The sequence below is a fragment of the Anser brachyrhynchus genome (assembly GCF_964034855.1).
Source record: "Anser brachyrhynchus genome assembly, chromosome: Z".
NCBI lineage: Eukaryota > Metazoa > Chordata > Aves > Anseriformes > Anatidae > Anser > Anser brachyrhynchus.
In genome coordinates this window covers 72,007,499-72,028,303 of record NC_137697.1, presented here as the reverse complement: position 1 = coordinate 72,028,303, position 20,805 = coordinate 72,007,499, and the positions used below count along the sequence as shown (strand labels likewise).

The 20,805-nt window shown below is 37.7% G+C and overlaps 2 protein-coding genes across 2 annotated transcripts; one reads left to right on the top strand and one right to left on the bottom strand.

Moving 5' to 3' along the window:
- Window positions 1-125: 125 nt before the first annotated feature.
- Window positions 126-18,259, bottom strand: RAD17 (RAD17 checkpoint clamp loader component). Its single transcript, XM_080574044.1, has 16 exons — window positions 18,127-18,259; window positions 16,794-17,069; window positions 15,942-16,025; window positions 14,729-14,885; window positions 14,134-14,270; window positions 13,049-13,101; window positions 12,831-12,956; window positions 12,677-12,746; window positions 11,887-11,998; window positions 9,526-9,720; window positions 8,289-8,374; window positions 6,757-6,903; window positions 6,051-6,197; window positions 5,181-5,301; window positions 3,788-3,845; window positions 126-1,447 (listed from the first exon to the last, which is right to left on the bottom strand). The coding sequence occupies exons 1-16, from the start codon at window positions 18,157-18,159 to the stop codon at window positions 1,180-1,182; spliced, it is 2,070 nt and encodes a 689-aa protein (XP_080430170.1). The 5' UTR covers window positions 18,160-18,259; the 3' UTR covers window positions 126-1,179.
- AK6 (adenylate kinase 6) lies at window positions 18,226-20,618 on the top strand. The gene is made up of 5 exons (XM_080574081.1): window positions 18,226-18,365; window positions 18,559-18,651; window positions 19,064-19,122; window positions 19,218-19,363; window positions 19,510-20,618. Exons 1-5 carry the CDS (start codon window positions 18,338-18,340, stop codon window positions 19,697-19,699), a joined length of 516 nt encoding a protein of 171 aa, XP_080430207.1. The 5' UTR covers window positions 18,226-18,337; the 3' UTR covers window positions 19,700-20,618.
- The last annotated feature ends 187 nt before the right edge of the window (window positions 20,619-20,805 follow it).

Below are 20,805 nucleotides of genomic sequence, written 5' to 3'. Positions count from 1 at the left end.
TGCCCTCCAAAGCACCCTAGAGAGGGGAAATGTCACAAGTAGAGCTATAACAGAACTTAAGCTGTAAAGTTCCCTGTTGAAAATTAAACAGTGGCGACAGAGTTAAAGACTACACAAGGTTGTTCATAGGGGACAAATCTAAACTTTTTAATAGCAGCATTAATTCCAAGGTTATGGCTATATGTGTGTTTTCTATCTTTGGATTTTAACAGTAGAGAAATACAAACACACATCACACATTCAAAGTAAGTTGGTTTGTTCTTTGTTTCCTTATTTATGTGGTATCACTAATTATAACCTGTTAAGTTGATTTGCATGAAGTAATCCCAGTTACAGTGAAGTACTAAACCACTTAACAGTCTGTTCGGACAAAGAAAAAACACTTTTCATGTGTCAATTACCAACCATGGGATTATTCTTTGTGCCAGCACAGCTGCAATTTAAAGAGAAAACTGCATGCTACACCAATAGCTTCCTACAGAATACAAAGGACAAAAACGACTTCTGATTGATTGTTCTACTTCCTCCTCAATAAATTATGAAAGTATTTTCCAAAAAGGAATCCAAAATAATGTTGTACAACATATGTTCAACCTATCAACACTGTAAAAATATCTGTAGCAGAATACAAAACAGTATTAATACAGTAGGAGTTTTATTTATATCATCGGTATAGGATATAAAACTTTTTACATATACCCTTTAGTCTCTTCTTTCAGAAGGTTCAAACTTCCAAACAGCAATTTCCCTGAAGGTATAAATTTTAATAAAACCTTCAAATGCTGACAACTAATCAAACATGTATTTAGGAAACCCACTGTACAACTGCAGAGTAAATTAATATGTGTAAAAATAAAAATAACTTAAGAGTGAAACTGATTATCTACAGTCTTTCAAACTGTATCATTTATCATTTACTGTTCTCTCTCTCTTAGTATAAATTACTTTCATGGCTCAGAATAGGCAGGGAATAGCCTGCAATTTAGTATTCTGCTCAGGTCTGATCCTCCAAAGCTAAGGGGAAGCTGAAGAAACGTCTTGATACTGACACGTTTAGATCTGGCTTCCTCACCCACCTAAGTAGCTAAAGGGTTACTGATGTGCAGACCATACTTTAGCAAAGGCCTTTGATGCATTTTAATCTATTCAGGCAACTCAGTGGTTGATATTTTGTTGTACTCAGTCACTATCATATTCTTCTATTTTTAACTCTTCTTCCTCCATAGCTGCTTGGGCTGCAACAGGCTGAGGCTGACTGCAAGGTAGTTCACTTCCACTGCACTGGCTAGAAGAAAGAGGGAATCCATCTGAACCATTCTCGTCTGTTCTGTTTTGCTCCATCTGTACATCCATCTCTGTAGCATGCAAACCATCAGGGTCCCCCTCAAAACTAACAAACAGGTCTGGTATTCCAGGATCTTTATCAGTAAGCGTTTCAAGCTTTAACCTGTAAAATAATCATCACAAGATTAAGTTACCACCAAAAAAAAAAAAAAAAAAAGGGACACACAACCCAACAACCCTCCCAAAAAAATATTTCCTGCTGTAACACAAGCTGCAGTTAAAAGATCACCTGTGTAGCACCTTCCTGTTCTGACCAGCTTTCACATTTTCTGTCAGTAATACTCTTTACAAGTCACATTTAATTCAAACTGTACACATCCTTTTTTTTACATCACTACTTCCAATATAATGTTTTACTTCTGTACACATCTACCAAGTATAGATATTTATGCCCAGAACTCAACACTATATAACCTGCAAGACCAACAGAAGATAGAAGCTTCATCTCAGGTGAAAAACAGTTCTATCTAACCTAAAACTAGAGCTACAGCAAGAGCAAAGTATCAAGTCATGTACGTTTTGTGTTCTTTCTCCAGCACTGTCTGTTGCTTGACATTTCTTCCTTATGGTGACAGTGTTTTTGGTTTGCTTTCCTCAAGCACATGAACTGCTAACAACTACCTTACTGACAACAGCCCATGGTACATCAGACCCCTTCCAAACAAGAACCAAGGCCTTTACGACACGAAGCAACTTAACTTGAAACAGGCAACTTAAGACAAGGAGTGGAAAGTATTTCTTTTCACATTTTTTATTTCTTTTACTATTTGGACTTCTCCATCTTTGTAGCATCCCTACCTCAATGTGTTATCAATGTTCCATTATTTTTTCCCCCATTTTACATGGTATTAATAAACTTTCCCAAAAGTTACTCACAAAAACTCATCCTGACAACAATTCCAATTTATCAAATAACATACAATCTCCCCAATTCCAATTTTCTTACTACGGCAGTATTCCTATCCCACTAATAAATGTAATGGAAAATAATATTCTTATTTCTGTTGAAACATATATTATTGAAGACTACTTTATATAAAGTGGTCTTTAATAAAATAAAGTATTTAACAAAAGTAGTCTTTAATAAAATAAAATAAAGTCTTTAACAAAATAAATGATTTTCAGTTGGGATTTGTGAAGGAAGCAAATACGTACTACTAAAATATTTAAACTTCTTTACACTTCCTTTCCAAAATAGTGAACAAATTAAAAGTTGTCCCTCAGATAAACTAAATGGCACACACACAACTTATTAATGCAGGTACAAAATGTTTATCACTATTTAGAGGTACGCTGCAGATAACATTAATGGCATAAGAAAGTCTATGTTTATAACTTCACAAGTTAATCAGTTTGGCTCAGACTAGGAAGAATACAAAAATATCTCCCTTTCTTCCTGACTAGCAGCCAAAATGGCTTTTAATTCATATGTCAGGGTACAGTGTGGGTTTTGGTAACTTTACTAGGTAGTATTTCATAGTTAAAAGTCAGACAACAGTATTACACTGATAAATATGAGATGCTTTGTCAGATGCCCTGACAAACCCTTTTCTCTTGGCTAAAAAAAAAAAAAAAACACAACACCTTATTAATAGAGGCCATCACAATTAAAATGTTTTAGTTTTCAGAGATATCAAGGTCATAGAAATGTAACTAAGTCTCTAATTTTTTGAACAATCCCTATGGTTCAGAAGCCCACTAGAGTCATAGTACAGCATATCAAGCTATATTGCCCCATGCGCACTACAGAATCTGTAAACAGGCAACTGTAGCATCACAACTGAAAAAAAGTATTTTTTCAGAATTCTAACATCTAAGACAGAGGAATTTCAGTAGTTGTAGTTTTATGAAAAGACACACATAATAAAGTCAGTGCTGCTATTTAATTTCAGAGTAAGCACTCATTAAGTACTTGTTAGTTCCACAGGCATACAATTGTTTCAAAGGAAATATGAGTAATTTCTCGTATCTTCTTTCTTAAGCCGCTAACAAATGACATAACAGAATATTCTATCAAAGTTTCAGATTAATGTTTTATGTCATGATAAACAATGGGCAAAGCACACTACACTCATACCACTTGTGTTTTATTCTCAGTTAAATGTTCTCGATGGTCAAAACAAAGATTTCATCCAGATTATGCACTGGACAAACGTAAGCATGTCTAGCACAGATAAATAGCATTTGATACAATGGAAAAGAAAGCTAGACAAGAATATAAAAGTAAGACTATAGTTAAAATATTGCTACTAACATCATAATATAGATTTGAACTGGAAAAAAATACAGACAAACTACTAAATGAGCATGCTGCAAGTGAGATAAAATGTCACACTACATATATACACTGAAGATACTTTTGTACAAAACAATTATTTTCTTAATATGTTAAGGAAGAAAGAAGGTATTTTATTTTCTTAAAGAAAGCAAAAGGCAAGTTTACCTCCCAAAACGTCTTTTCAGGGGTAGCCTCCCAACATCTTGAATAAAAGCAATCTGAGCTGAGAACAAAGAATCACCAGTATCGTATTAAGTACATCATAATGCACATAGAATTAAGCACACTGGAAAGCAAGTAATTCATCGTAAGTTCAGGTACATGGTTCTGCATAAATTTGCTCATCAAAACAGTTTATATGGTAGTATGATATACTTTGAATACGTAGTATATTTATATATTGCCTACACAATTATAATACCCCTAGCTTTCATAATAACTCTACAGCACAAATTTACAGCTTAATACATATCCTACAAAATGAATTAATCTGGACGTCATGGCCTTAGTTAAGACATACAGTCTTCTAATAGACATAATTAACATAAGTGATCCACCTGTCTGATCAGTAGTTTTTGGATTAGATATCATACAAAGTAATTTTTTTTGCATGTACTATCTGCTCATGGGTTACCTTCGTTACGCACTTTTTTAAAAACGCACTGTAAATTTTGATTTTGTTTACTTCTTTCTGGGAAAAGCTTTTTAGAGCCTTTTAAGTCTGTTGAGGTTACTCAAAAGGTATCAGAAGCAATGAAGATGTAGCTAATGTAGTCTACTTGGTTTCCAAAAGGCTTCTAAGTCCCCTATCAGAGGCTTTCAAAAGAAGCCTTACGCCTAAAAGAACAACTTAATTAGTAAAGTCTGATAAATAGTTAATGGATGGGAAATGGGGGCCATGGGTATGAATTAATAGTTAACTCCTGAAATGGAGGAAAATTGCCAATACATCTCTGTAGAGATCTGTGCTAGGATCTGGGTTACCCAGTATGCTCTCAAATGTGAAAAGAGAGTTGAAGAGTAAGATTAGCACAATACCTCAGGGCACTGAGTTGAATAGGCTAGTAAGGATGTGGGCATACAGAAGAACTGTGCAAGACTCTGAGACTGCGCAACAGTCACATAACGAAATTCAGTGTACACAGATACTCAAAATCTGTGCAGTAAGCAAGAGGAAAATAGGATTTTTAAGTGCTCCAACACAAGGACCAGACTTACACATTTATAAAGCAACGTGTATGTATTGTATATGTCTCACCTATTACCACAGACAGCTTGTTTTCATTCTTTCAGTTACAAAAACTTTAAAGACATTCCTGATTTCATTTCAAAAGCTACCAGGACAGCTTTAATTTTGATTACACACCAGCTCACTACCTCTATGTGTGTACCATATGTGGTGGCTTTGGGGTTTTGTTTTTATTTGTTTTGTTGTTGTTGTTATTTTTGCTGAAGTGAGGCAAAAGTACAGATGGAACTCACATTCTCAGTTACTAAAATTTTTCAGTATGCTTTAATGTTTACAAAAATCTAAGAGCAAGTGTAACACTGATCTTACCTTGGTTTCTCATTGGATTTGCTAACATAGCAAGGTAAGGCAGTAGCTCCGTCTGAAGACACTCTGGTGGTAAACAGAAGCTTGAAAAGAGAGATTTTGCAGCAAGGCAGTTTTCTTTATACTGTTAGAGTTGAGAAAAAATTAAAAGTAAAAACTCTGCTAAGCAAAAATTATTATATGTATTCTGTACCAGAAAAAGCAGCAGGATGACTTCTTGTCTGCTGGATAACTATGCACAAGCTTCTACAGAACAAGTCCAGAAAAGAGAGAAGCAGTTAGAGTTACCATATACAGATTACAAAAAATAGTAAATTTCTTCATTTTTGTCTTTCACTGGACATTGAAGTTTCCTGAAAGTTTTTATCTTTTGATTATAGTATTCCCCAACCATCCTGGACATTTTTTTTTTTTCCTCTGTCAGGCACAGCAAGGCAGGTATGCGTTCAAATGTAAGAAGCTGCCAAGAGCTTTGGTATCTCATGAACAAACCATTTCTGATAAACACATACAATACTACAGAAGTAGTTTGTAATATAAGAGTTTAAGGCAATTTAAACTACTTAAATTAAACTTACTTTTAGGAATATTTGAAAATATTTCAACATTAACTGTGTTCCTGTAAGGTGGGGGTTAATACTGTCGCAGAGATACAGTAACTCAGACACAGGGAACACTGTTGGAGGTCTCCAGTTTACTTTTCCATTAATGAAATAATACAAGTAGACCTCTTCAAGCAAGTGTTCTTTACAAGTAGCATATATTAAAATAGGGTATTTGACAAGTTCAGCACCACATATAAAGTTCACATATACTACTTACATCACTTTGAAATATAAGTGCAATACCTTCCTCAAAACATCAAGTATTTACCTTGTTATTGATAAAGAACCACTGGGGTTTATGCAGCGGCCGGAACCCCATCCCTCCTTGGCAGTGAGCAAAGGCTCGGGATGTGTTTGAATGTATCACACCTCGGGTAGCCACAGATGCACTGTATTCTTCCATCACAAGCTGTGACTAAGATAGAAACTGGGCATTAGATGAACTCAAGGTCTCTGTACAGTGCATCTCATTTGACTAAAACATGCTCTTTAACTGCAGTGACAAAACATGTTTAGCATGTATTCAAATTATTGCAGAACCTCTGGTCAAAGGAGCTGAACAAAAAGCTAGCTCAAGTACTTCAGGGAAAAGACATATAGCCTCTGATACATTTAACGTATTATTGTTCTACTTAAAAACACTTTGTAGAATATTTTACACTATTTTATAAAAATATAGTGTATTTAATATACCATATTATATATATACACACTATATATACACACTGTAGTGTATAAAATATACAATGACCAACTATAAAAAACACTGACAAATTGCACAAAAATTGTGCACAAATGGCCTGCATCTCTCCTCCTTTTGAGGCAGTTTAACAATTCACTGTCGCCTGTATCGTAAGTTTGAAATGATACAGCTTATTTCTTATTAACTTGTACGAAGATTGCCTTCTACTATTTATAAATACTTGGAGAAAAATCTAGCAGCTCAATTTACATATGTATAAAATTGCACTTACATTCCAGTTACTACAAAGAACATCAGCGGTGCTCAGGTATTCACTGGCTCTCACAACATCATCTATGTCAGTAAAAAATTCTACATAGTTCTGGTGAAGGTATAAATTAAACATGCTTCCAGACATGTGTGATTTTTCCACAATAACCTATTGGAAGTGGGGGGAACCACAAGAAAAAACTTCAGGTTTTATACAGTATAAAAGGAAATGTATCCCACAGAAGTTATGACACATTTAGATGATTACAGAGCTGGCACACATGACCTACAAAGGGAAGGGATGCCACCCAGCGGGACCTTGACATGCTTGAGTGATGGGGCCCACAGAAACCTTGTAAGGTTCAACAAGGCCAAGTGCAAGGTCCTGCACCTGAGTGAGGGCAATCCCAAACATGAATACAGGCAGGGTGATGAGTTGATTAGAAGCAGCTCTGAGGAAAAAGACTTGATGGTACTGGTGGTTGAAAAACTGAATACCAGCAAGCCAGGTGCGCTCACAGCCCAGAAAGCCAACCGTACCCTAGGCTGCACCAACAGCAGCGCGGCCAGCAGGCCAGGGGAGGTGATTGTCCCTCTCTGCTCTGCTCTTGTGAAACCCCACCTGCAGTTCTGCATTCAGCTCTGGGGCCCCCAGTCCAGAGGAAGGCCACAAGGATAACCAAGGGGCTGGATCACCTCTCCTGCAAAGACAGGCTGAGGGAGTTGGGGCTGTGCAGCCTGGAGAAGAGAAGGCTCCAGAGAGACCTTACAGTGGCCTTCCAGAGCCTAAAGGGGGCTGCAGGAAAGCTGGGAAGAGACTCTTTGTCAGGGAATGTGGGAATAGGACAAGGGGAATGGTTTTAAACTGAAGGAGGGTAGGTTTAGCTTAGATGTTAGGATGAAATTCTTCACTCAAAGGGCAGTGAGGCAGTGGCACAGGCTGCCCAGAGAAGCTGTGGATGCCCCATCCCTGGAGGTGTTCAAGGCCAGGCTGGATGGGGCTTTAGGCAACCTCACCTAGTGGGAGGTGTCCCCACCCATGGCAGAGGGGGTGGAACTAGACGGTCTTTAAGGTCCCTTGAACCCGAACCATCCTGTGCTTCTGTGATGCTCACAAGCAAAAGGAAGGATGGTTTCTTCCCAAAGACAACTAATGGAGGCTGGAAGGGCAGAAATCACTGTTGTCTTCAGCTCTCCAATGAATGACAACAGAAAGGTGAACTCAGACTCCACTAGATCACACACAGCAAAAATGTGAGAGAGAAGTCATCACAGCCTGCAGCAAGGGAACGTCCACCCTTCGATGCAAGTCAGAAATTCTCTCACCTTGCTGACTATCACTGGAGATACTCAAAACTAAACAAGACTGAGAACCTGACTGGCCTATGAAGTTGGCCTCCTTCCAGATCATTCTGCAACTTAGACAGGTTGAATATGTATATATTAGGATTAATGACAAAGCCACTGTGCTTGAGAATTTGTAACAATTACTCAGGTTTATGGTTTGGTTTCCTCCTATATCAAATTGGAATCAAGCAATTAATGCAGATATACCTCAGGCTGAATAAGCAAGGTGTCTCGACGGTATTGTGATAAGTGAGAAGGCAGGTGAAGAACTTCCGACTCTGACAGAGGTTCTCCTAAAATGAATTTTATAATCCTTAGTCTTCTAGTACCACAAATAACGTTATGTTACTGCATACTATCAAAAAGCTCACAGGAGAAAGAGGCAGGGAAGACAGGCATTTCAGACGTTAAATTCAAACTCAGAAAATCGATGAGATTGAGAGCAAGAACAGAAGTGTGCAACTTCATAAACAGTAGTTTTCATGTATAGTGAGCATGATTTTTAAGCAACAGTTGACTTTAGCAACATCTAGGTTACACTGTTTTTACTTCCTAGGAAACTATTTATGCCTGCATCAAGAATTAATTACATAGTCATCAGCATGTAATTAGATACACTATGCTTCATATAACACATTTCTCCTAATAATTTTCATATTCACTCATCTCAACACTTCTGAATTGATTTTGGAACAGATACTGTGAATTATTACGTAAAAGGTGAACAGCCAGTGGCATTAGGGATCCTTATTTAGCTGAGTGTAGATAGTATTACAGCATAAGTATCAAATTCTTATGAATTGTATTATTTAAATGTTAAAAAAGGACCGTAGCCATACCCAGGAAGCAGAGCTGAAGTAAATTTATGGAGCTTGAGTATACAAAAATCAGTAAAGTGAGAAGTATTTTGGAGAGGTGGAAAAGGAGATGGGGTAGTAAAAAAAGAAAAAAGAAAAAAGGATCAGATAAAAAAAAAGTAGGGAGGAAAAGACAGCACAACAATTCAAAACCATACACATCAATAGGGGAGGCAGCAGCCAAGTGGCTGCAGGGCCGTTTTGTAACCTCTAAGAAAACAGATGAATTCAAAACATAAATGCGCAACTGTGTATAATTCTACACAAAAGGAAAATTTCGCTTTTGGGCAAAACAACAAATGTGATAGCTATCTATCTAGCTGTACGTGCATGACAGCATATGGACCTAATACAACTAGAGGTATGTATTTTATTACTTACATGCAGTAGATTCTTTAATGAAATGTGTTATTTCTCTATTACATGCAGACTGCTGCAATCTCAGTTACCAGAGGCATTTATTACTATCTTTATACTGTTATATGTGAATTAGGGGTCACACCTAAGCCTTACTTTATCAAGTCTAGCTACTAGCAGCTGACATACTCTTCCTTGTCACTAGGAGAAGTAAGTCAAAGTTTTCTTACTTTTGCAGTAAATTATTTTCCCCAGAGCATGGAAAAGAAAGATAGAAGCATCTTTGCCACCAATAGCTTGTATCTCCTGGTCTTCTGAAGGATCACATTTACTTTTCTTTCTTGATTTACACACTGCTGCTGCTCCATGTTTTAGTGTGGAGTTGCCTTCCTTCCTTGACCAAAAATTTTTCTCCAATGAGTAGTCTATCAATAAAAGAAACAATACAACCATGATGAAGTACATGAAGTAAACAAATAAATAAAATCTATGATACAGAAAAAATTTTACAAATAAGGTAACTAAGAGAAAGCACATTTGTTAGGATGGCAACCTCATCACCTAAACTACCATAATTTATTACACTTTTGCCCCTTAAGCCATAACTAAGATGCCAAGTATTTCTTCAAATAATAAACAGCTGTTCTAAAAGAAAAGCTGGTATTCTTTCTTACTTACCCTAGTTCTGTGTGCCCAACTTATATGTTATTTGTAAAGAAGAAATTTGTAAGTAATGCAGCTGCAAATAATGTAAATGGTATTTTCATTATATTTTGTGCAATTACCAATTTCTTTTCTATTTGCAGGATACGTTTAATGCTCTTACTGAAATATATGAAGGCAAAGAAAACCTTTCATTTAGTGATTCTTCCAACAGCCTCCTATTTCCGCAATCATCTGAGCTCCATGGAATCAAACCCTTCTTTTACTTTAATCTAATATTCAAAAATTTAAACCCCAAATTTGATTAGCAGCAGATAAAATGTCCTCTATCAAACTAAAGGAACTTAAAGTAGTCATCTTTCTCTTCTCTCATGATTATCATGGATTCCTTTTACCCATTAATACTACCATAGAGAATATATCATTCGTCTTACACACAGAGAAATTACATATATGTAAAACAAATTCTGCATTTTGATGGCACGTGGAGATGAACATGAAGGTGAGGTCCCTCCAAGTTTTCACTGGCTGCTGATCTATTATCTAACTGAAACACCTGAGCAATTAAATAATTTCTATTTGACATGAAGACAGTTCTCTTCATCAGTGTTTAAAAGGAAAAATGCAAGAAGGAATGTATGCCTTTATTCTCTCCCAAGTTCTTCTTATAACTCCCATGTTTTTACACTTCCAAGATGAGTTTATTTCAAATTACACAAACCGGTCATTTTTAAGACTATTTAGATTTTCTACAGTATGTATAAAGCATCTTGGCATCCACCAGTGAGCTAGACCAAACTGTTCGCAGGTACTTCCAACCTACTTTCTATTCATTTAATGGCACTACAATCAAAAATGGTTTTGCTGAGAGGAATTTTCTGTTTGCTTTTTTGTTTGTTTGTTTTATGAATAAAACAGTAAAAGCTACTACTCAAAAACATCAGAAGAACTTAGTTTCCATGTTTACAATTGAAACCTAGAAACTTGACTTTCTGCCCAATTACATGTAAAAAACACAGCTAGAAATCCATTTCAATATACTCTAAAACCCAAACCACAAGGACTTGAAACAACATTTAATCTATTCCACATTTTCAACTTGAGAAGTGGAATAGAAAGGAAATGAACAAAAAACAACACGATCACTACCAGCTTTAAGAAGTACCACAGAAGTCTACTTCCTTATTTCTGGTTTGAACATAAATGCTGGCATCATCTACAGGTTCTCAGAATAAACTACAAGTACCAGAGACCACATACCAATTTGTTTCCTTAAGTTTTGACTTCCAGAATTTAAAAAAAAGACATGGTAAGTCTTTTCTTTCTACACTGGAACATTTAAATAATCTTAAACTAAGTCTGATTTAAGCATTGTATAGCCGCGTATTTTAAAGGCAACTGTAATGCTGAACTTCACAAAGCTATTCTATAATCCTGTCAGCTTCATAAAAGGTCATGCTACCTCACCGCTTTTCAACTTATCAACAGCTGTAGGCACTCAAAAGCAAAAATCAATCATTTCAGAAATGCCACACATAAATTCAATGGGCTATTTCAGAAATGCTACATGAGCAGAGATGAGAACATAAACAAGTATGAAGAACCAAGCAGTGAAAATACTCCTTTCAAATTAAGTTTGCATCATAAAAGCTTTCATCAGCAAATGCATATTGGTAACAAAGATATCAAGAGGAAGAGAGGTCACTGCATTAAACTATATCAATACACATGTAGCAGATATTTAGAAATGGCATAACACTCAACTTCTTTGGCTTTAAAAGAAAAAAATCCTTTTCTTCTTGCTCCAGCGCAGCAAGTTATAAATGTTTTCACACAGCTCACCTAACAGCTTCAACAGTGAACATCATACCTTTACAGCAGCAGTGGTCAAAACATCATTCACTTTCATGAAAATCGTAGGTATTTACCTTTCATAGAAGAAAACTGAAGACTGTTTATTGCACTTCTTATATCACCTGAACAACCTCTGCAAAGCAGCTCTAGAGATGTTCTGTCAGGAACATAATTCTTATCCCCATTCTACAAGGAAAAGCAACTTCCAAAGTAATAACAAAAAGTAGGATAAGGAGTATTTGAGTATTATTATGACTGTGGATACTCACCTCTGATATAGACCATAAACAGACTGTATCAGGACCCAATTAGAAGCTCAGGCAAAGTAATAGGTCTAATTTTAAAACATTTAATCAATTTAAACACATTGCCACATTTTATACAGCTATACTAGAGAAAGCAATGCACAGAGGTCTTTCCAAGCTGTTAGTCAGTACTAGAATACATTGTAATCAAGTAGTTGGACAATAACACAGGATTCAAGTTAATGACCTCTTCTGGTCTTACTGGAGAAGATGGGATTGTCTTCTACTCGTTATTTTATATATATATATGAATATATATATATATGAATATATATATGAAATATTTTCTGTAAAAAGCAGAGTTTTCAGAGGCAGATTTGAAAGTTTATACCAAGGATCAAGTGGAACTCAACTGAAAAATAAGATGGCTTTCTCCTTTGTTCCTTGTATTCTGCTCTTTTTTCATACATTTTTTTCTTTTGTTGGGAGAGGGGAGGGTTGTTACGTGATCAAAGATCAAGCAAATAACAATTAAAAATAGCAATAACATATTTCATATATAAAAGCCTGAAATCTTTTGATCCTAGCACTGTGCACAAGTTCAGTTTTGACAACTTACCATACTAGCTTCTGTTGCAGCTATTCGATTAAGAACTTTCATCATATTTGTTGGTGCAATAGGCTTGAAACTGTTAAAAGTCATTAAAAAAAATCAATTAGTTCCTCACTTCTCATTTATTTTGATGAGGTTTTAAAGAGATAAAAGATCTTACCTGATAATTGAAATACACAACTCCTCCAGAATTTCTTTTGGAAATAGTAACCTCTGGTTGCTGTCTCCACTGAAGTTATCTGAGATTATAAATATAAGGGGACACCTACTTGTACGAACGAATCTCCTACATTGAAAAACAAGCAGGTGAAACAGGAATCAAACTCCATTTAACACAAGCAGCTAAGGCTAACTATTAAAAGTTCATTTATAACTAACCTGAGAATTTCATGTAGACTGCTAGGGTCTCGATAGAATTGGTTTGGTATGTCCTATTCAAAACAAATGAACTGCTGTCATTACATTCAAATGTAAATATTCTCTCCCTCAGACTGACTGTAACGCCACACTACACTGCTACACATTTTGTCTTCCTAGTTACCTTGCTTTCAACTAAATCTGAATGCAGCTGACACTGAAAATAATCAGAAAGAAAAAGAAAAAAAAAGCCTAATGTTTCTTTCTTTCCTTATGGAAAACAATTATCTGAAAGAAGCATTTTTTTCCTATCCTTGTTTCCCAAGAAACAGCCATGGATGACTACATTACGTACTAGACAGTTTTATCCAAACATAACAGAAATGCTCAGGGCAGCAGCTCCACTGAAGAAGGAGGCAGGATATACTATTCGAGACAGGAGAGAATCTAGACCATGAACTGACTTTATGAAGAGCAATCACAGGAAACCATGCTTCCTAATTTATACAATACACACATTACTAAGTGAGAGCTCTCATCTATTCTTTTTCTTGGAAGTTTACAGGCAACTTCATCAGCGTACTTTATAAAATTCTTCCGTAAGAAAACAATGAAGTTCTAAAAGGACATACTAGTAAAACACATTCCTGAGTAAGTGTAACAAAGCCTTCTCCCAGACCTCCTGTTATGGCTTACCAGAAAGTTAAATTACAAACGCCTTAGGTTGTACTAATTCTCAAGTTCTTCTACACTATCTTGCATCCTCAACAAACAAGAAAAGTGGTAATTTTTCCATCTACCTGTTTATACGCATACACATTTCTAGGAAGCAAATAATACAGAAGCACAGATGGGATTTTTCAATATGGCTTCACAATCTACTTTTTAACAATCTATTGCCGATTTTTGTATATGAACTAGTGTCCAACTTCTGCCTGGCAATTAGCTTATATGGTTTAAGTATGGGTAGAATTTGATTCTAGCCATCTGACAAGACTCAAAAAGTAGTAACTCATCTGCAGAAAAGTAGTCAAACTTGTGGCAACACCAATTCACCAGCAGCAACTAGTTAGCATGTCAAGATTATCATGAAAGATTTCACTTACTTCAATGAGAATAAGCTTTTTATCATTTCCTGAGGACTCCCCAAGCATCTGAAGCTTGTTATATTTATTTGCTCTTAATAGAAAATCCTGAAAAAGAGCTGCTTGGGCCTGACTTGGAAACGTATGAAAATTTGAGACTGAAAAAGAAAATTAATTAAAAATATGTATTCTATATTATACCAAGTAGAATACAAATAACCACAAGAACTAATTCCCACACATGCTACTTTTTGATAAAAGCCATTGAACACCAGCAGCCAAGCCCTTTGGCAAACATAACTGAAATACAAAACTATTTTTACAGAGTAGAATTCAGCTGAGGACCCAGACAAAGACACATGCTTATTTAACTAGTTCAAATGATATCCAGGATATTACATAGCTCTCTGTGTGAACTGTAAACTATTTTGGAGTAAACACTGTAAAAAAAACTAAATCCCTTCTCAAATAAAAGATTCTTATTAAACTCTAAGGATCTGACTTACATGGACATTGTATTTTTTATTGTTTTGCCTCTGTCACATACGAAGTCAGATCAGACTACAAAAATCACAGAAGTATAGGAAGGAAAAGAAAAAAAAATCAAAATACTTACTGTGGCCAAATATACTTCTTAAATCTTCTTTTGTAAAGTCTAATGATATTGGATTGGTCCATTCTTGCACCTGAATGTCAAGATCTTTTGCTAATATTTGTATAGTTGCTGTCTTTCCACACCCAGGAGGACCAGTTAACAGTAAAACAGAGCCACCCTGTCAAAGAAAGAAAATAATACTCAACATTACAAATAAAGACCAAAGCTTGGCTGAAAAAGAGTTCTTCTACATTTTCTACAGTACTGATTCTCTTTTACAAATAAAAACGTAGGTATGTATTTTGTGTTACTGATTTACCTGTTGACTACTCTGAAACAGCTGGAACAGAACTCGGGAAGGCATGCTGGCATGCTCCCAGGTTTTTCAAAGGAATCTGCTTGATTAACTGCACACCAACATAATACGTACAGGAGAATCAGGTTTGAAAAGCACTATTCGGGACTACTAAATGACACACCAGTGTTAGAATGCCTCTTATCAATCAAGAAATTAAAAATACCCCTCTTACTTCAAGTCACTGTAACTGGAAATTTGCTGTGCTATTTAAAATTAGTCTCTTGGATATAAAACACAGTTGTAAGCACAAACCAAACAGGTATGAACTGACTGGATGCTAGAAAATAATGCTGCTGAAAAAAAAATAGAATTCATCTCTGCTTCCCTTAGCAGTGTAAGACCTAAACTAATGTAAAAGCTCTAATCTATGTTCTTAAGAGATTTCTTATAGAGCGATATAACCACTATCTAAAAGTAGAATCATTGAATACCCCGAGTTGGAAGGGACCCATAAGGATCATCAAGTCCAACTCCTGACACCGCACACGTCTGCCCAAAAGTTTAGACCATGTGACTAAGTGCACAGTCCAATCTCTTCTTAAATTCAGACAGGCTTGGTGCAGTGACTACTTCACTGGGGAGCCTGTTCCAGTGTGCAGCCACCCTCTCGGTGAAGAACCTCTTCCTGATGTCCAGCCTAAACCTCCCCTGCCTCAGTTTCACACCGTTCCCATGGGTCCTGTCACTGGTGATAACGGAGAATAGGTCACCTGCCTCTCCACTCCCCCTCGCAAGGAAGTTGTAGACTGTAAAAAAAAGTGAAGAGTTTCTTGTGGTTTTTGTTTTGTACTTTTTTTCCCTGAAATTAAAAGAACATTGAATCCAGCTTGTTTAGACAGTTTGGTACTTCTAGCTGCTAATTTGTAGCAAAATTACCTGCTTTGGTGGCCTCTGAAATGCATGTGTTTTTAACCAGGTTTCAACTTCTTCAATTTTCTTCTTTTGCACAGCAAGGTCATTCTGAAACAAGATGAAAACACATGAAACACATATATATGTGCATCTTGTCTTCTACAACTTTAATGATGGGGTTCAAGAACAGAATACATACAGACTAAAACAATAACATATATATTTCAGTTACATATTAGAAGTAACAGAAAGATGATCATTGGAGCTTCTTTCCTCAAACAACCAATTTTCCATTGCCAGCAGTATGGAAATAATGAATAATTTATTATTCCTAAAGTAATAACACTATACTCCTTCATGGTAGTATGCTTTATAGCTACTGCTAGAGCTGATACTTTTTAGGCCTTACTGACTCTAAAACTACATATATTTGGGGGATTTCTGCAGATTTTGTGGAACTTACTCGCGTTCTAGTCTTCCTCTCCAGAGATGAACTATTAAAAATTTCAACATAAAAAACAAGTTACTACACTTAGTTTTCTATCCTTCCTCTAGCTGTGTTTTTTCTAGTACTTGTGGCTGACAGATTTGGCTAAAATTTGACAACATACTCAAAAGTTTAGGAGTTGATGGACAAGAAACCACATCTTATCAGCACATTTGTATCCTCAGGAGGCCTGCTAAGAAACGCACCTTCTACAGATAAGTAGTTCATTAAAACCTTCATTACAGATAGTAGATAAATCAAAACAGTATTTTACTGCCCTAATAAAATACAACGTATTTAGGACCCAACCAAGTTGGATTAGAAAGACGAGCATGATACATTACAGTGTAACATTACTATTATTTTAGTACTTAGAAAAGCTCTCACACCTGAGTTTCAGGTTTGTATTTATCTACCCATGGCTCATCTTGAGATTGGCTCTGATTTTGTCTGCACTTGTTGCAAGGCAGACCTACTGAAGATGACTTTGTTCTTTTTTTGGGTAGAACTCTGCTTTTGCTACATCCCGGCACAGAAGACAGGTCTTTGTTCTGCTGACAGTTTCTTCCAGAGTTGCTTCTAGGCAGCTTTGCACAAACTGTGCTAGAAGAAACAGCTGTGTTTCCAAAGAAGTCATCGAATGAATCTGCCAACCAACCTTTTACCTGGTAAAATAAAAAATAAAAAAGTTATTATTGTAGCATTGTCTTCCTTTCTTTAATTGGGCACAACTGTCTCCAGAAAATTTGAGATTTCTACCAGGTTTGTATAAAAAAATACCTTGTAGATGCAAAAGAATTTCATTAACATTGAGAGGATATTTAAAATGCCAGCTAGCAACAAACATTGGCACTTACTCTGCTTGGACTATATCAACTACAAGCTTCCTAAGGGTCAAAGAATAAAGTTAATATTTACACCTTGTGCCAGAGGATTTTGCAGCAAACTGGTAAACCAGAACAAGCTGAAATCTCTGCTAAAACACATTTAAATAAAGAAGTAAAGTTAAAACAGAAGTAAGAATGCAAAGGCAGCATAAGCTTATCCATATTGTCTTCACATTAAGATCAAGTTTGTGTTGTCTCTTTTCCATTTTAAAGACTTTTTTCCCCCACTTACATTTACAAGGCAGCTTTTCTTCTTTAAAAGCTAGAAGCACGCAACAGAGAAAAGTGATGTGAAGAGCATGATAGAATCAAGTGTTAGTGTTTATCTGCAACATGACGACATACGGATTGATCTCAAGTCAGCAGCTGTGACATGCATCACGAATCTGACAGTGACACGTAAAGAAACCACTATTAGCGGTTTATTTTTTACGACATTTATTTCTGCACCTGAGAAATACGCTGTGAGGCCGGTGCACAAGCTTGCACGCGCTGAGCTACTTCTCAGAGCACCTGTGGCTGCAGAGTAACACAGCGAAGGGCCCCACACACAGTTTGCTGCTGTTAATCGCGGGACAAGCTCTCAGAGTACGATTTTTTATGAGTTAAGGTGACTTCCCCGAAAAAGCTAAGCGCAGATGCACAAATACACGCTTATGACCTCTCCCAAAAGCTCTCTGAAAATTATGAAATTAACGGGAGCCTGCAAAAAAAAAAAAACCGCCTGGATCCGCAGGCGAGAGCCACCCCACACCCACCGGGCCCCGAGGGAGCCACCAGGGAAGGAAGCTTCACGGCCGCTCGGGTCCCCCCCTTCCCCCGGGCCGGTCCCTACCTCCGGCTGCCGCCCCGCGGAGCTCCGCGACATCGCGGCCGGGCGCGGGGCCGTGAGCGGGGCCGGGCGCCTCACAGCGCCGCCGGGCCTCGCTGGGTCCTTCCTCGGCGCCGTCCCTTAGCTGCCCGCCCCAGCGCCTTGCCCCGCTCGGGCCGTGCGAGGCGGGACGAGCGGCAGGCCCCGCGCAGCGTGTCTGCCGGGCGACGGGGCGATGCGGCGGCCCAACCTGCTGCTCACCGGTGCGGGGCCGGGGGGGGACGGGGAGGGACGGGGAGCCCCTTCCCCGCCGTGCCGCGCGCCTGCTTTTCCTGCCCGTGCCCCTTTCTGCACCCTTCTGCCGCGCAGACCCACTCCCTCTTCTTGTTCCCTGTCAGAAAGGTCTCTGGGGAGGGTGCCTGGCTCTTACTCTTTCACGTGGGCCTTTTCATGCAGGTACGCCGGGCGTTGGTAAAAGCACGCTCGGGAAGGAGCTTGCGTCGAGGACTGGGCTGACCTACATCAACGTGGGTGACTTGGCCAAAGAAGGTAGGCCGTGTTAGCGAGGTGGTGCACCAGAAGGCTCAAAACGCCTGTCCTTTCTATAACCTTACACTTCTAAACAGTTTATTATGCAGTAAAAAATACAACAGATTTGCCTTAGCAGAAGTAGTTTTGCTGGGATGTGTTAAGAAAACCACTCGTGTAACAGTAATTTATTAATCAATGCAATGCAAGTGACAAACGTCTCTTTATAGGAATTTGTAGAGGTTGGACTAGGTGATCTTGGAGGTCTCTTCCAACTTAGGTGATTCTGTGATTCTGTAAATGAAGCAGTCCATGCTCTGTGTACTATTTTAGTCTGTACAATATTTTGTTTACAGCCTCCCAAAACAAACGTAACTGTATTTTTAATAACTCCTGCTATTTCACTAACTTGCATGAATTATTTTTGCTGCAGGAGAACTATATGAAGGTTTCGATGAGGAGTATGAATGTCCAATTTTGGATGAAGACAGGGTAAGTTCAACTTCAAAACCTAGGATTTTTGCATTTGTTTTGATCATTCCTGTGATGTCACGTAAGTTTGCCTGTCTGGTTTTTTTTTTTTGCAGGTAATCGATGAGCTAGAAGACAGGATGCGCGAGGGTGGAGTTATTGTTGATTACCACGGCTGTGATTTTTTCCCTGAACAATGGTTTCATATCGTATTTGTACTTCGCACAGACAATTCATTTCTATATGACAGGCTGGAAAGCAGGTATGTCAGACAATGAATAAGTAAGTTGCTGTTGTGTGACTTCTTCACAGACTTTAATGTGATGTAAATTACCGATTCTGCATAATATATTTTGTAATTCTCTTTATATCTGAGGCTTAGCTCTTGGTGCTGTTCTTGTTTTTTAGGGGTTACAAAGGGAAGAAGCTACAGGACAACATTCAGTGTGAAATTTTTCAGACTCTTTATGAGGAAGCTATGTTGTCATATCGGGAGGAAATCGTGCACCAGTTACCCAGCAACACTCCAGAAGACCTAGAGAGAAATTTGGATCAGATTATGCAATGGATTGAGCAATGGATGAAGGACAACAACTGACATTTGGTGAAAAAGTAACTCTGCTGGTCTCTTCCTGGGAGGTTTAATAAATGACATTTTTTAACTCTTGTATGGTTAATTAAAATTAATTTAATTGTAGTTTGACATGGTTGGAAACTAGAAAAAGCTTCCAAATAGCCAAGCTGTAAGGCTTTGGAACAGTCTGTGAAGCCGTGTGGGAGAGGCACATAGGAGAACTGAGACCAGAGTAAAAATTGAGCAGCAAATGTAAAGAGGAAAACGACGCAGTTGCCTTTAGTAGCAGGAACAAACTTGAAACCTAGCCTTTTTTTTTTTCCCCCACTAAGAAAACTGTAAAATCCTTAAAATTAAGGAGCATTCAATTTCCAAAGGGTAGATCAGTCAGTGTCCTGAACAGCAATCAGTTTCTGAATTGCCAGACTTTGAATTGCTAAGCTCCACTATATATACTTGACTCTGTGCAGGCTAATGTAGGGTGAGGGGTAATAGATTTTAAGGACAGTACTTCATTTTTTGAGGGAAGAGATGTGACCTTGCTAAAAGAGCTATGTATAAATGGAATTATTCATGGTGTAAGGAAACGTTGGCTGTCCCTGCAGTAGCGTAGAATAGCTTGCTTTTTCCTTTTTGTCTCAGCATTCTCTGTCGCCTATCCCAATCATAGAGCGTATTCATGGGTTGAAGTCTATGAAGAAAGTTGGTAGGACAGCTAGGATGCAGCAATCCAAAAAAAAACACGGTTACACTTACAGTACCAGCAGCTATCTGTTCTAATTGTTTAGAACGGTGATGGTGTGGGTCCCAGGAGAGCATGGATGTTTACCTTTCTTCACTGAAAAGGTGGATTGTAAAGCCTTATTGAATGTTCTGTGGAAAGTGCTCGCAAATAAGCTTTTTATATCCGTGAGCTTGAACAGTAAAACTGATTCCTGGTAAATTCTATTGTAAAGAGTGTTGTTGTTACGTGTTTTAGATCCTATCTTTTTAATCGAAGTTCGGTGAGACTGACAGGAATGTTTGAGAGGAGGCGAAAGTCTGCAGAGTATCTTCAGGTGCTGTTAGCGCATCAGCAAATCAACCCGTGTGCACAAGGACCGTGAGTGGAATTGGTGGGAGAAATCTGG